Below are 16,882 nucleotides of genomic sequence, written 5' to 3' on the forward strand. Positions count from 1 at the left end.
GAAGCCAGCTTCCCTTGCCCTGGGCATACCTGCTGCACCAACAGAATATTTAACTTAATATCGAAAACGCCTGTAGATTTTGATAGATGACATTAATAAAACACTAAAGAACACTTTAAAAAATTCACCTTTTGGGATTTTACAAATATTAAAGGGCTTCTTATAACTATTACTAAAAATAGTCAGATTTCAACAATTAGAATTATTAAAGGAACACCCGGAATAGTTTAAGAAAAAATTTAAGCAAAATAAGCAAATTCCAATCCTGGAAATATTTGAAGGTTGCTTTAATTACATTACCCAGCCAAAGGAGTGGTCAATTATCTGCAGTAAAACAGTCCCCCTACTCATGGGGAGAGCCATTGTTTTATTTTTGACCAAAAATGAAGTTCACTATGTCAAAAGGATTCATTCCCTCCAGAGTACAAGGTAGTTATTAAGAACTTGTTTGTACCCAAAATTGTCCTCCCAGAGAAGAAGCCCACACCTTTCTGTCTTTGGTTCAGCCCCCTGGCGCCTGGTCCATAAACCCATTGCAGAGTGAATTCCTGTCTTTGAACTTCCTATCTGTGCAAAATTCTAATTCTTGGTCAAAATCAACCTTAAGGGTGATTTTGAAAACTTATGCTAAGGGAAATAAGTCAGTCACAAAAGACCATGTATTTTGAAATCTAACAATTCTCCCAATTCCAGGAGACTTCCCCCAGGGCCGTCTTCTCTGAGCCCTCAGATTGTTGACAGTCTGATTTAACACGGATGCTTCTCTTTGTCTTAGATGTGCTAGGCATGCTCCAATACTCGAGCCTCAGCCCTTCAGGGGAGCCTTTTTCTTAGTTACACAGCTCAAAATTTTACCCAAGGTAGCTGTGCAGCAAAAAATTGCCAAATGGATGAAACAGCTGAACCCTCTTTCATTCCCTTGGGGCCGAGATGCTTGTAGATACTTTGGTAGAACAGACTTTCTTCCCATTCTACAGGGAGAGAAAACACTCCAAGTAAAATACCAGCAGTCCTCTTTGGGCTCCTCATCCAGCCAGAATGGTAGAATAGGGACATATGGAAAGCTCTGATGGATCTGTAAGGAGAGACTGGGCTTCATTTACTGCAGGTGATAGGGAGGTAGGTGCCGCATTACAGTGAACTAATGGCAGCAAATTGTAGGCTCTGTTTTGCCCAATCTGATGGCACCTTACACACCTCACTGCAACCGATAATGAGAGAGTTGAGGGATCATTAATACTTTATTTTACAAATGAGGAAACCGAGTCTTACATAAATGAAATAATTAGCCCGAGGTGGGAATGCCCCTTCAAAGCCTTTTTAAAGAAGACCACTGCATATCATTAATAAATAACTCTATAGAGCTTCTGTTTTAAGTTAACCACACCCATAATTTTCCCCCCTTTCTTATCCGTTTTTTCTATAATTTTGGCACATCCTTTAGGTAGACATTTGTAAAACAAAGTATTTACCAGTCAATCCTCAGTTTTCCTGCTTCTGCATCTCTTATCTGTGAGCAATTTGTGGCTCGGGTTTCTTTTCCTCACACCGACCACCTCAGTGTCATTTTTATGATACAGCCTGGTTTTACTACTTTTTTACGTTAGGAATTTGAAGGAAGAAGCTAGAGAAATTGACTACAACTGAGGTGGTCAAAGATTCCTGATTTGGAAGTGGGACTCTGTGTCTTGGATTCTTGTCCATGGTGACTCAGCAAGCATGCCAGGGGCACCTGGGGCTGTAACCTGTGGACGTTCTCCCTGCCAGCCCCTTGCTGGGCTAGGCAGTGGAAGGGGAAGGAGCAGCACTGGGTCCTGCCAGGGAAACCCAAGCTTTGGGTAAATCACTTTGGCTTTGTACAGTTACTGTCTCTGTGAAGCATGTTTTCTGACCTGCCTCATGTTGTCAGCAGAAGGAAAACAGGTTTTGGATGTGATCTTGCAGCAGGTAGAACTGATAATGATTGTGAGTTTTGGTTGTCTGTGTTACCTAAGTCTATTTTATTGCTAACTCTCGGCCACTTATATCTGTGCTGTATAAAAGGACACTTGAGAGAGGACAGGGAGGTGGGTAATCCATTAGGGCAGGGAGGTGAGTAATCCATTGGAATTGTTAGAACCAGCATCTTAGTAACTATCTTACTCAGCCCAAGTTACTGAGGGATTCTGTGATTCTCTCAAGAGGGCTGGCTGTTTTTGGCCTGAGGCTGCTATTGCAGAAGTTCAGAGCTGACATAAGTGTAGTTTTCTCATTTATTGAAATGTTGTTATTTGTCATCTTAAAGTCTCAGAGTGTAGGCGCAGGTGGGAGGGATGCCTCGGAAGCCTAAGCTGCTGTGTGGAGGCATGGAGTTGGCATCCTTAGACCTGCAGGCCAGGATTTCCCAGAAGTTACCAATCCAAGACTGTATCAAAGCTGTGTGGCTTAAAGAAGCGGGCAGTATTTTTCAGTTTCAGTTTTGTTAGAGATGTTTCTGAGGTCAGCAAGTTTTCCTGCCAGCCTAATGAATGATTGATTTGTTTTTCATTATGAGGTCTTTTCTGGCCCACTAAAGCGAGTCTGCCTTTTGAGGACTCAGATGTGTTTAGCGACCTTATGGGTATAATTCATTTGTATCCCAGGATCCACAGACTTTGGGACATTGCACTAAAGAGACTCATGAATAAAAGAGTGGTTTTGATAAATACAGCCAGTGCTCACTGTGTGCTTGCTCTTAGTTCCACAGTTACATAAATTATCTGCTAAGCTGTGAGGTCGTGTCTTTGCTAGAATGCCTTTAGTCCGAAGCAGATTTTTTATGAAGCAGTGTCTCCTGTGGTTGGACGCACGATATGTTTGAAGGCCCCTTGAATGGGAGGAGGAAGGAATGCTGAACTTTGTCCACTTTGGGCTCTGAATTTGCAGCATGGCTTTCAACAAACCATTCAGATTCTTTGCAGTCAGTCACCCCAGGAGAAGAGAAGGCAGCAGCCATGGAAGGGGCACCCAGGTGCTGAGCCATAGCTCCCTGGAGGGGGAAGCACTTTCTTCCAGGTGAATTTTCAGGGCAGGTTTTCTAGGATGGCCTTTGAATTGGGCCGGGGGATAAACACGATTTGCACTTGAAACTTCATGCTCGTGCGTCTTGTGCCTTTGACATCCAAAGCTGACTAGTCTACATCATTATTTCAACTGTGTGGCTGTCAACAGTGCAAGTCCAGTTCATGAGGAAGCTGTATTTCTAGGTGATTTATCATAAGCAAGTAGCTGGAACTTGGAATTCATAAATGTTCCTATTGTTTTCAGCCAGGAAGAGCAGTTGATACATTTATAAATTAAAGACTGTTTAGTTTCTTCAAGCCCATCTTTCCGTTCATTGTATTAGGCTAATGTTGACCCTGAACAAGTTACAAGGTATTTGAATTGTTGCAAGTACCTGAACATGTTTATGTAGGAACGATTTCATAAAGCTGAGTCTGTAGCAGTGCTTCTTATCCCTAGCAGAACTGATGTTCTAGTAGAATATTAGAAGCACTTGTGGAATTTTAGAAACAGATGCCTGGGCCTCACCCCCCAGAGACTGTGATCTAATTGGTCTGGTGTGGGATCCAGCAGAAGTAGTTTCCTACGCTCCCCGAGCATTTCTTAATGTACAGCCAGGGTTGAAACCAGTCTACGGTGAACAAATAATGATTCTGTGCAGTCAGCATTACCTCTTCCCTGAATACCACCTACGGTGTCCCATCCTGTGCACGGCCTGCCACCTCTACTTGGAATGGTCTCTGGGAACAGCTTGTACAGGGCCTGGAGTGCTAGAGGCCTTAACAATACCCACTGTGCTACAGGGTCTGGTGCAAGGGTGCTAAGCAGGCCCTGGGCACATTCAGGTGAGTGTTTTGGAAATATGTTTCCAGCAGCAATGAGGGGAATGGATTAAGTAAGGATAGATTGTCATGGGAAGACCAGTTCTGCTGTGGTAGCATCTAGGAGGGAAAGGAGGAGGAACAGGGCTTCAGGGGTGGATTAGAAAAAAATTCAAAGCAGTACAGTCAGCTTGGCCTCATGGAGTAAAGGAGAGAAGGGCGTTAAGGGCAGTTCCCGGGTTCCCTGCTCACTGCCGAGCCATCTCTCGGGAAGGCAGGATGAAGAGCAGATTGGTGGGGAGCTGAAGAGCGCTGTTTGGGACATGCCAGCCTTGGAGTGCCTGTGCAACCTCCATGTGTAGTTTTCCAGTGGGCAGTTGTGCATATGTGTTTGGCTCTCAGAGGAAGTATCTGGGCTGGGGAGATACCAGTGTGGACAACTTGTGGGCAGCAGTTATAATCACAAAGGAAGAGGAAGTCACCTCAGAGGCCACCTAGAGAAGTGAGGAAGATGCTGACATTGACCTTCAAAGATGCCCTAAATTTTTAAAAAGGAATGGAGCAGTATCTATAAAAAGAAAAATACAAGACTTGTATCTTACTGATGGCATGCCAAAGAGACAGTGTGATATAGAGAAAGAGGATGGGTTTTGGAATTAGTTACTCACATGCACCTGGCTGAAATGCCAGCTGTACTCCTGGCCAAGGAAAAGTCATTTTATTTGAATTTACTTGAAGATACTCCTTTGCTGCAAAATAGTTTCCAGGAAGAAGTGAGATAAGTGAGTTTGAAAAGTCATGTTTATTTGGTAGAACAGGCTACATATTCTATATGTGTGTATCATAGTTCACCCCTAGCTAATGACACCATTAGAATAAGTCTGTAAAGGATAAAATCACAGAAACCACGTGCCTCTGTGACTCACTTTCATCTAAACTTGCAGCTTTCTGAATTCCAGCATATTTTGGACATTAACAGTTCTATAAACTTCAGTTGATAGGGAATGTATCACACAGCTCCAGTATAACCTGGATCTGAAATCACAGAATATGAAGTAGCAGGAGATCCTAGGGCTAATTTTCCAGCCCCTTATTTTAAGAGCAAGGAAATTGGCACATTTGTATTTACACCGAGGAGTGCCCTAACCAGTGTTCTGTCTTCCTCTACCTGGCCTGTCACCCATGATGCGGTGGACTGGGTGGCACTCCCTGGGTTCTTTTGTGATGCTGTCTCATCTGAGATGGAGACAGCCCTGCTCGGGAACAGCCAGCAAGAGGAAGAGGCAGATTCATTTCGCTGCTGCCTATATCACACTACACCTGGGAGGCTTATAAATAGAGCTCAGCACTCCAAGGGCCACTGTTTAACTGAAGTGGGAAAATGGTATTGGATATTAAATGCACTAAGTACTTACCTCTTATACTATCAGAAGGTTCATTTTAATCTTACCAAGTAGACACTTGGGACTCTGCCTGCCAAATGCCAATTATGCCATTTCCAGTGAGTATTCATGACAGCCTTTCTGAATGGCTTGGCTTGAGTTCTGAGTTGTGGCTGAGTGGTGCCCTGCCCTGGAGGGGAGGGTATGGTAGAGTAAAGTGTCAACAGGTGCCTGGGAAACATCTCCTCCTCACTTTCAGGCCTGGCTGGCTTGTTGAAAGTGTTTGTAGACTCTCTGGCTTGGAGCCTTCTGGCCCAGCCCGTTCTCGCAGCAGAAATGTTATTTATAGTGTTCCCAACCTTGGGAGGAAGCCCTTGAATGTTAGAATAATTGTAATTTTGTGGCTTTGTTTTGAGCCAATTCTGACTTACGGTAATTTTTCATATCCTGTCTCACCTGACTTGACCTCTACCTTAACCCACCTACCTCTGTTCCCCAACCTTACTCTTTTCTCCCCACATAACCTCTTTTTCCCCCAATCTGATTTTTCTTTCCACTGGACTCTTCCTTGTATCTAACTTTGCTCACTATAATAGATTTTTTCATATTAATACAGTTCTGTGTGTTTATCTCTCTTAGCATTATGTTTCACTTTGCTTGTTTGAATCTATCATGAAAATATACCATATATAGTAGTAGTAGTAGTAGTAGTGGTAGTAGTATTTTGAGACTGAGTCTCGCTGTGTCACCCAGGCTGGAGTGCAATGGCACAATCTTGGCTCACTGCAATCTCCACCTCCCAGGCTCAAGCAATTCTCCTGCCCCAGCCTCCCAAATAGCTGGAATTACAGGCATCTGCCACCACACCCGGCTAATTTTTGTATTTTTAGTAGAGATGGGATTTCACCATGTTGGCCAGGCTGGTCTCAAACTCCTGACCTCAAGTGATCTGCCCGCCTCGGCCTCCCAAAGTGCTGGGATTACAGGTGTGAGCCACTGTGCCCACCCCATATATAGTATTATTATTTTAAGTTACCATTGTTTCCAAGATTCATTGTCAGTGTATTTTCCTACCCTGTCTTCCAAGTATTAATACTGTCCATGGTACTGACACAAATATCTTTGTTGGACAGAAATTCTTTTAAAATTCTGTGTATTCTATTCTCTAGCATAGTCCTTTTTAAACTCTTGTAGGTGGTCTGTGTTTTGGTGATGGTGTTGGCAATAAGATTAGAGTGTGTAAACATAGACAGGAAGCAGTAGATTGATTATCCCCTTAGTGAACAGAACATATTCTGCTGACACACTTCAGATCATTTGTCACAGAAGAGGAAATGATAGAGGGGCTTCATGACCAGTTCAGAAATGGGGTGTCCTTTCTGTGGTGGCTTGGCAAGCCAGGCTTCTCCTTCTTCCTGTTTTGCAACCACGGTGTATGTCAGACCTAAGCAAGTGTTGTTCCCACCTCTTCATCCTCTCTCAGGGAGTTTCCAGTTCAGGTAAATAGAGTTGTACCTCTCTGATGCCCAACTCCCTCCCATTCCCCACACATACCAGTCAGTCCCCTTCCCGTGGGAAGGCTGAGCATAGGGCGGGGACCACCATGTTTGCAGGCAGTAGCTTGTACAACTTGAGGGGACTCCAGACACTGGGCTCAGCCTGTACAGCTATACATGACAGCCCTTGCTAAGGGCTCTCCTCTTAAAATCCAGGTGCCAACCCACTCATCCAAGTCCTTGTATCTGTGATTGACCATCATGGGATTAGGTTATAACGGGGAGACCAGGGTTGGAGGAACACTAAATAGATGAGGAAAATGTTAGTACACTGTAGAGTAAGTGCTATGGAGGTAGGATGGTCAGGGCAGTGGGGAGCTTCTAGAGAAGTGATGTCAAGCCAGCCAGCACTGAGGACCTCAATACATATTTAATCTTATATCAAGGCTAAGTTTGTTATGGAGGGATTTATTAAAGGCTGCTTTATTATACAGGAAGGAGTGTAATGATAATGCAGAGAAGTCACAGTATAACCCGGTGGAAAATTGTGCAAGGAGATGGAAGTCTGAGTTCGAATCTGAGCTCAGTGTCTCACTAGCTAAGGAATTCTGGGTATATCACTTGGCTTTTCCGAACTTCAGTTTTCTCTTATTTAAAATGGGAAGACTGGCATCCAGTGATTTTATGACAAAGGCTACATGCTAAGAGTCTCATAAACCATTTGAGCACATTGTAAATAGATGGTTAGTTAATTACATTAAACAGCAGTTATGGATGAGCTGCCATAAGGCAGGACATGATTGAAGACCAGGCATTATGAGCCATGAGATCAAAGAAGGGGATTATCAGTTTGAACTGGAACAGCTTCAGGTCACTGCAATGGTGGAGAGAATAAAGCAAGAAGTCCTGTGTGGCTTGAACATACCCAATAGAAGAGTGGCATGCACTGAAGCCGAGAGAGGTGCTTGGTTCCCCAGGGCCTTGAACACAGTGGATGTGGGTCTTACTTAGAGAACAGAAGGATGCCATTGGAAGGCTTAAAGCAAGGGATAGGTATGGTCTGATGTTCATTTTCAGAAATTTCCATAAGGACATGTTAGAGGAGGAGGAGAGTACAGGCTGGAAAGCTTCTATTGTAACACATGCCAGAGACAATGATGGTGTGGACTAAAAGGTACAGAGAAGGAAACAGACAACACCCTGCAGAAGAGTTCAATAGGATGCGCTAATGTGGGGCTTGAGGGAAAGGGAGAAATCCCCAGTGACTCTTACATTTCTGGCTGGAGTGAGTAAGTAGAGACTGGTGCCACTTACATAGAGGAGGTACCGAGGATAGGCTTGGATGCCAGGAGCCCTGGAAATTCAAGGTGAAAGCACAAAGCCTGCCCACAGCGAGCCCTCATTTAGTGACATGTGAACTGAGTGTGGCTGAGAGAATCTGGTGTCCAAGGAGGGAGGATACCATGGGTGCCACACCAGTCTGCAGTGGGACACTTGGCCTCACTGGTCACAGCCGAGCTGGTTGCTGGGGAGTGAAACCTCTGGAGCTTTCCTGGGGATGCTCTGTCAGCTCTGAGATGCTTTGAGCAGTGCTGCCCTGTGGGTTCTATGTACGTATAGCTGATTGGGAGACCACAGGTGACAAATTACACCCCTCAGGAAACCCAAACAAGATAACACTTAGTGGAATTTCTCAAAACGGAGCTCTCTGGGTGCCTCCCTGACTGATCAGCAGGCCCCTTCTTTGAGCAGAGGGACCTCGGGTGCCCTGACAGCCACCTGCGTCACTCTCTCTACCAGGTGGCCCCACCCAAAAATGGGGAGGAAGGAGTTGATCTTGCTCATCAGCCTAAAGCATTGCAGTGGTTTGGTGGGAAATATAGGAGGAGTAGGGTAGTTTAGCAGAAGCTGATTCCGGCCTCAGATGTCATAGAAGGGGGAGCAAGTGAACTGGGAGGGTGGTGTGAATGGATGAATTGGGTCTTTTGCCTGGAAGCTGCAGAATGGCTGAGTTCCTTACCTCAGGATCCTGTACTCTAGTCTGAGGCCTTCAAGGGCCTTTTGCTGTCTGACTTTCTGAAGACCATGTGGACCTGAATCATGGCTGAGTACTAAATTCCTTGCCAATGGTTTACTTCCTGTAAACGAAAGGAATTTTACTGGGCTCAGGAGAGAGGGCTTTATTGGAAAGCAGATTGATGCAAGTTGCCAGCCAAGTCATTGGGCTGAATGGATGGAGCCACACATTGGTTATATTTTTGAAGGATGTTGGGCCAGATTCCATACTTATAAACATCTCCTCCTTAATGAGCCCTAAATCGCCATGATTTGAAGCTAAACTTTTCCCTACCCCTACTTCCTGTTAGGATTTTAGTCAGAGGATCATCAAATGTCAAAGGTAGGCAATAATACTTGGGAATTCCAGGTCACAGCCCTTTACTTTAGAGATGGAAAGATGGAGGGCCAGAAAACAGGAGCAACCCAAAGTCATACAGCAAGTGACATGACCTCACTGGGACTGACTTCAATAGAAGATGAAATAGGACAAGGTCTTAAAAGTAGGACAAAGCAAGTAATGGGGGACTTTACAAGCTGGGGAAGTCATTGCCTTCTGGGATGCCTAGGTGGGGTGTGAGGGCTGACTCCCCACCTGGCATCCCAGAAGGCAATTATTTCCCCAACTTGTTGGGCTGAACCTTGATACCACCATCTTATAAGAAGTATAAGCCAGGCAATGGCTCACGCCTGTAATCCCAGCACTTTGAGAGGCCAGGGTGGGCAGAGTGCTTAAGCTCAGGAATTCAAGACCAAGCTGGCCAATATGGCAACACCCCATCTCTACAAAAAATACAAAAATTAGCCAGACATGCTGGCCTATACCTGTAATCCCAGCTACTTGGGAAGCTGAGGTTGGGGAATTGCCTGAGCCCAGGAGATGGAGGCTGCAGTGAGCTGTGGTTGTGCCACTGTACTCCATCCTAGGTGACAGAGTGAGACTCTGTATCAAAAAAACAAAAACAGACAGAGATCGTCTCACAATCTGGCAGTAAATATGTAAGGTTGGGGAGGTGTTCTCTATAATATGGGTAAGTGACTTACCAAGAGTTTGTTCACAGCAGAACCAGGACTCAGGGAAGATCGTTTAGCTTAAAATCCCAGTGCCCTTTTTACAAAACCCCATACTTACCAAGAGTTTTAGCATTAGGAGTATGCATTGTAGAAGGGTTTACATCTCAACTAAGAAGCTTAGACTTGATTTCATAAACAATGAGTAGTTATTTAACTTTATTGAGTGGGAAAAATGCAATTAGAACTGTGCTTTAGCAATTTAATCTGGCAGGAATGTTAGGATGAATTAGAGACCTAGATATCTTAATCATGGTGACTATTTAGAAGAGCCTGGGCTTCAGGGATCAGAGTTCTAACAGACTGAACTGAGATCATCTGAAGGTCAAAGAAGTTAACTGCTTTGTCCAAAGTCAGATAGCTAATCAGTGGTGCAATAAAGGTTCAAATTCAAGTCTGTTGTTAATGTCCATTTTTGGGGTTCCAGTACCAGGAAAGTGGATACGTACATAGAACACAGTGGGAGAGCTGCTGCATGCTGTGCTTTGCGGGCTGTTACAGAATAGTGTGTATATGCCTAATGTGCACCTGTTCTATTTCTTTAGGAGTTGAGGTCTTGCTCTGTTGCCCAGTGGTGCAGTAATAACTTATAGCTTTGGATTAATGGGCTCAAGTGATCCTCCTGCCTCAGCCTCCTCTGTACCTGGGACTATAGGCACATGCCCAGCCCTACCCTAGCCTAGGAAGGGGAGTGCCTGGAATGTGCAAAAGAAGTACAATAAAGCTAAGTAAAAATCATCAGTTTTTCCAGACATTTTACCTCTGAATTAGGGAAGCTGTTGAATGGTGCTTATTGGTCTAAGAAGTGAATTTATCTGACTTTAGCCTACATGTCAGCATCAGATCTAACATCCATGAACTTAGGCAGAATTAGCACTATTGCTGACTTCCCAGACTTGTTCCCCCAAAAAGCCTCAAGTGTAAAGATTTTTTTAAACTTGGAGTTCTTTATAACTCTTGATAATTTCTTAGCCATGTATGTCCATTTTCATCAGAACACCAAAATTGGCCTTTTGCATCCTGCCAGTTTTACTGTTCCTACTCCCCCTTTTTATTCCTGGCTACTTACCAAGAGCCCACTTTTCCTCAGACTTCTGTATGCCTTGTATGAGTCACTCTCTTTCCTGAAAAGGGCATGACTTTCCAGTCACTTCCCAGTGATATGCAGGGCGATTCCCTCCTTGACGCTGTAGGTGAACAGTGACAAGCATCGCTGATGTGTGCCTCATTTGTCTTTGCTGAGTGTAACCTGTCATCTGGGTCTCCTTGTAGTCCAGCATCCTGTGTGTGCTGTGTTGCCGCAGGAGCCTGACAGCATCACCCATCTCCCCTCCTCCACTGATGGGATTCATTCCCTCTGGCAGCTGTGTATTGTTTCCCCTGGATCCTTATTAAGTATTTGGGACAGTATATACCTCTGCGTCCTAACTGCTTCTTTGATGAGGATCAAGGCTTAGACACATCCTAAACTTATCTATTAGTCTGAGGCTAAACACACAAATCTGGGACAGAACTCTACACTTGGGTGTGGCTATCATCATCAAGTTCTCTTTATTGCAGATGCCCAGGGAGTTTTAAAGATGGTATCAAACTTGTCTATTTCAAAGGTACAATGCCAAACATATGACGTTCTTAGTTGACTGGGATGGTTGTGCTTTGAGCAGTTCTCTAAGGGCTTGGTAATGAAGATATTAGGAATAGAGGTGACACCTGTCATTATCCTCTAGGTTTAGGGATGTATTACAAAATTAAATAAGAAGGGGCAATATAAACATCCCCAGGCTGCTTTAGGGGCTACCTTTCAATATTGAGATTTCATAGCAGCAAGGAGAGAGAAGCAGATGCTCTGACTACAATGATGTCCTAGAACTACAAGAGATCTCAGAGAGCCAATGGTGAGTCCATCCCCCAAATACTGGGTAGGATTCAACATAAATTTTCAAGTAATTGGTCGCATATCAAATTTGAAAGATTTTTTTTTCAGCTTTATCTTCTCAACAGTGTCGACTAGCCACCCACATCCACTCAGGTCTCTCCCCATCGCTAACCGTTTGTGTGAGCTGGGACACTTCTTACTGGCCTTGAAGAGCAGCTCGTGGTGGAGGATTTTTTCATCTCAGCTACCTCATGATTCTGCCTTGGGATCCCACCTCCAGCCTGGTTCTTTTCTGTCTGGTTCGTCTTTAATTGGACCGTTCCCTTCTGCCCCACCACATTTCCAGCTGTTAGCCCCGATCAGAAGAGAGGCTAATTTACCTGTGCTGATAAGCTATAGCCTACTCATGTTGACAGTAAGGCAGGGAAGGCCCCTGTGGTGCTTCTCTGTTCTTTTCTAGCCTATTCTGCCTAGGAAGCCATGGGAGCTGGTGTAAAGAGGGCCAGGCTGGTGGAAGGGGACCCAAGTTCTAAACCTGTCTTCATTTGGAAAAGAAGGGAGTTAGATTAGTGGAGCACTGCTGGTCCAGCGATATATATTGAGTTTGTATTTTGTGCCAGCTACGGTCACAGACACTGGGAAGTGAAAGCAGAGTGCCTGCCCTCTTGACAGTGGGTTTGTGAATGGGAGGTGGGTGGTGGAATGCAGCCCTTACAAACCATTTCCCAAAACTGTGGCCCAAACATTTGTCCTGACTCCCTGCTTTGAACATGCATCTAATCTAACCCCCTTCTTTTCCAAATGAAGACAGGTTTAGAACTTGGGTCTCCTGGCACCAGCCTGGCCGTCCTTACACTGGCTTCTGTGGCCTCCTAGGTACATCCACTGAGCTGTAATTTCCATTGCTTGTCTGTCTTCCTACTACCTGTTTTAAAGGGATACATACAGATGTGTTTCTAGCTGATGTAGAGTACCTTCTTTTTGCCTTATGTTCAGTCTGACTCAGATCCTGCTTTTTGAAATTGATAGTAGTTTTATAAAAGTTCTGAGAAACTTGAGGCAAGATTATCCTGGTGGATAATAGAATGTCCTTTGTGACCTATCTGTATGAACAAAAATGTTCAAAACTGTGTCTGCTGGCATGCTAGGCTCAAATGTAAGAGGAGAAGAAAAGATCCGTGTTTTTAAAGAAATTGTAATGTGTACAGTGACACAAGATGGGAATGTTAGAGAAACAAAGGGGAGATGATATAACTGAAACTGTGTGCTTGTGAATTCTTTCTTTTTTTTTTTTTGAGACAGAGTCTTGCTCTGTCACCCAGGCCGGAGTGCAGTGGCATGATCTTGGCTCACTGCAATCTCCACCTCCCAGGTTCAAGCAATTTTACTGCCTCAGCTTCCTGAGTGCATGCCACCATGCCTGGCTAATTTTTTGTATTTTTTTTTTTTTTTTTTTCAGTAGAGATGGGGTTTCACTCTGTTAGCCAGGATGGTCTTGATCTCCTGACCTCATGATCCGCCCGCCTTGGCCTCCCAAAGTGTTGGGATTACAGGCATGAGCCACCACACCCAGCCTATGTGTGCTTGTGAATTCTTAAAGGGTGTGCGTAAGGGAGAAATCTAGGGGCATTGCACCCAGAGGGAACTCGGGAGAGTGGCCAGTTGTCTGTACTGCGCTTGCTCTAGGCCATAAACAAGGGTACATGCCCTGTCAGAATTGCTTTCTTCCTCCTGCTTTCAGAACATGTGAAAGTGTCAGGGGGGAGGGCAGACTATTTTAACACTGTTTCTCTACATTTTTCCCTAAAAGTGGGAGAGATGCTCTCGGTGAGGCTCAGGCCCTTGTCAGACAGAGTCCCTGGATGGCAGCAGAGCCTTTCCATGGCCAGTGACTGACCAGAGGTTTTTTTCCTTCCAGAGATGAGAAGAACCAGTCCATCATAGTCAGTGGAGAGTCTGGAGCCGGGAAGACAGTGTCAGCCAAGTATGCCATGCGCTACTTCGCCACCGTTGGTGGCTCGGCCAGTGAAACTAACATCGAAGAGAAGGTGCTGGCATCCAGTCCCATCATGGAGGTAAAGCCTTCCAGGTGCCCTGGCCTTCCTGGCTGGAGCTCTTCCCACTGGCAGCGAGACTGCTGGGTGTCAAGCTCCCTGAGAGCCCTCTGTCTACTGTGGAGGAAAAGTTACCAAGGTGCCTCTAAAACAACGGATGCTGACCTGCTTGTGTCTTTAGGTTCCCAGTACTGGGCAGAGTGTCCTCATATTCTCCATGTCCCTTGACTGCGGAATGTTGTAGTGACAGTGACCATCCCTCCCCACTTCCTCCACCTCTGTTGCTGTCCCCTTCCTTGCTGACATCACATGTTAGAAATCAGTGCTCCACTGAAACTCTTAGAAATTTTGAGGGCCTGCTGGATCGGAAAGGGGGATGGGGAAGCCTAGATGGAATACTTTTCAACCTACAATATTTGGGCATTTTATCTTTTTTGTGGGGAGGTAAAGCCAAAAGGTATGTGATCACCTAGCATCTGTTGAAGCTCCTCAGAAAACAGTTCCCTGTGATGACATGAATTGGCCAGGGCAGGCCCCCTCTGTGTCTTCACTCCCCAGGCTTCATGATAGAGTCTGGGTAGGGTAGGCTCGGAGCAGTTGACACAACTACAGGCTAGAGACATTAGCTAAAAACTAGATCTTGCTATAACTAATCATGCTTTAGGATCAGAATGCTGTCCCTTTTTCCCCCTTTTCTCTATGAAGCCTTCATTTTGATAGAGTAGAATGAAATGACCTCGTAGTCCCTGGGCCAGCTTTCATTCCCCACCTTTGAAGCTAAAGCTCTTTGTTATTGTCTGGGTTACAGTTGGTAGGAGCAGGGCCTTTCTGCCAGCCCTGGGCAGCCCCTCTGTTCTATGTCTGTCTAGTGAATTTCTAATTGAACAGTCCCCTTCTATCGTCACACCTGCAATAGTAAGAAGACATTTAGTGGAGGCCGCAAGCTGCCAAGATAGTATCAGGTTTCCATGAGGAGCCCTGAGCCCCATCGACTAAGACCCAAGTCACCATGGGGGTTGGCCTTTCAGATGATTTTGGAACTTAGGGGAACAAGAACCTGCCTGGACCTTCCCCAGTCCTCTCTCTCCCTCTTCCTTTACCGAGTGCAGGAGTAAATTCTGAGTCTCGATTCATTGATTATTCAGGCAAAATCTCCTGCTTTCAGAATTGCATTAGCTGGAGGACTGTAATTCTCTGCTAAGTAATAGGATACAACCTGTTCACTAAGAGTTTTTCAAAAGCGAGTTTCAGTATTTGTTCTTATATGATTTGGAAAATGGTGAATACAGTTGAAGGCATTGGTACTAAAAAAACAGATAAAAGAAAAACTTTTATTCTATTACAGTGCTTCTCAACCTTCAGGGTGCCTAAGAATTGCCTATAAGACTTGTTAAAGTACAGATTGCTGGACCCCACCCCAGAGTTTCTGATTCACAAGGGATCTGGGAGGACCTCCCCCCAAATTTTCATTTCTCAGAAGTTCCTAGGTGATGCTGGTGTTGCCCATCTGGGTACCACGCTTGATGACCTATTAAACAGATAGGAAGGGCTCACGGGAAAATATGAAAGAATAAAAGGAAATAATCACCTATAATACTACAGACTGCTGATAATCACCCAACATTTCGGTATATTTTCTTCTAGCTATTTCACTAACTATTACAGCATAAGCCTTGTCCCCATATCACTCAGCTTTTTATGAACTATCTTATTGTCTGCAAACGTAGATTAATAAATGGCTTTACCATAATCTGACCCCTTCTTTTCTGACATATCATTGGTAGAGTATTTACTCCAGCATTTAGTCTGAGCCCCATACTGAGACATGGCCAGGGCCAGGTCAGAAGCTGTTTGTGGACTATAGCCTTGGCCTCCTTAGACCTTGTACTGTGGCTGTATTGAACAGCTAAGACAGCCACCCCACAATTAACATCATGTTCCACCTCAAATGAGCATGAAAGCAGGATCTCTCCTTCGACCGAGTTTCAAGATTCTGTCCATCTTTTAGGCAGTAAGATATCAGAGACACAGTATACTACTTGTTTTAGAAATAGAGCAGTTATTCTGGGCATAGAAGAACTACAAGAAACCTTTTGAGCTCTGGATACTGAACAGAGTAGTTATTATTAGTCATGTTGGAAATTTGGTGAAGGCAGATCACCACATTAGTAAACATGTATGAGACATGGGGAAATTTTTTACAATTTTGTCATAAAGTACGCATAGCATAAAATTTACCATTTTAACCATTTTAAGAGTGCAGTTTAGTGGCATTTAGTACATTCACAGTGTTTGTACATTCATCACAACCATCTATTTCCAGAATTTTTTCATCATCCCAAACAGAAATTCTTTACCCATTAAACAGTAACTCTCCATTCTCCCTTCCTCCAGCCCCTGGTAATCTCTCTGAATTTTCCTGTTCTAGGTACCTCATAGAAGTGAAATCATACATTAGTCCTTTTGTGTCTGGCTTATTTCACTTAGCATAATGTTGATAAGCTTCAATCATGTTTTGGTATATGTTAGTGCTTTGTTCCATGGCTGGACAGTATTCCACTGCATGGTCATACCACATTTTGTTTATTCATTCTTCTTCATTTTGGCTATTGTGAATAATGCTGCTGTGAATGTGGGTGTGAAAGTATCTTTGAGTTCTTGCTTTGGAATGCTTTTTAAATCACAGTGGTCTCTGACATGACCGATGTTCGGAATATCCATTATAGCCTGAGTGGGCTGCTAGGCTGTGGGGAAGCAGGGTACTTTGACACAGGAGAGATTAAAAGCAACATGTGCACACAGAACTACACACAATGTGCTTCAGTTGCTAAAGCCTGAAGGAGGAGTGTGTGAACCCGCTTAATCTTATATGATCATGTAAATAAAGGCTACAGTGGTTTGAGCTCAAAACATTAATTTTTTGCCTTGTGCGAATTAGTACTTTGGAACTATGTGAGTGGGTCCTGAGGGCTTATTCTGTCAAATGGAGAATTTTGCCATCCTAGAGACTGTCCCTTGAGCTGTCATTAAGTGTTATATTTGAAAGAAGTCTTGGATAGGAACATGAAAGGAAGAATTATAGCCAGGAATAACCCTAAGTAGGATT

The 16,882-nt window shown here is 44.3% G+C and overlaps 1 protein-coding gene across 2 annotated transcripts in view; it reads left to right on the forward strand.

Annotated features, from left to right (window-relative positions):
• MYO5B (myosin VB) overlaps positions 1 to 16,882 on the forward strand; it is a 390,752-nt gene that overhangs the window by 187,166 nt on the left and 186,704 nt on the right. For both annotated transcript variants that reach the window (XM_064379193.1, XM_012440811.2), the window contains exon 5: positions 13,641 to 13,797. In XM_064379193.1, coding sequence (XP_064235263.1) covers positions 13,641 to 13,797 — 157 coding nt within the window. The remainder of the gene's footprint in view (positions 1 to 13,640; positions 13,798 to 16,882) is intronic.

Source organism: Aotus nancymaae, unplaced genomic scaffold (assembly GCF_030222135.1).
Source record: "Aotus nancymaae isolate 86718 unplaced genomic scaffold, 86718_ANA_hifiasm-v0.15.2.pri h1tg000020l, whole genome shotgun sequence".
In the NCBI taxonomy this organism is placed as follows: domain Eukaryota; kingdom Metazoa; phylum Chordata; class Mammalia; order Primates; family Aotidae; genus Aotus; species Aotus nancymaae.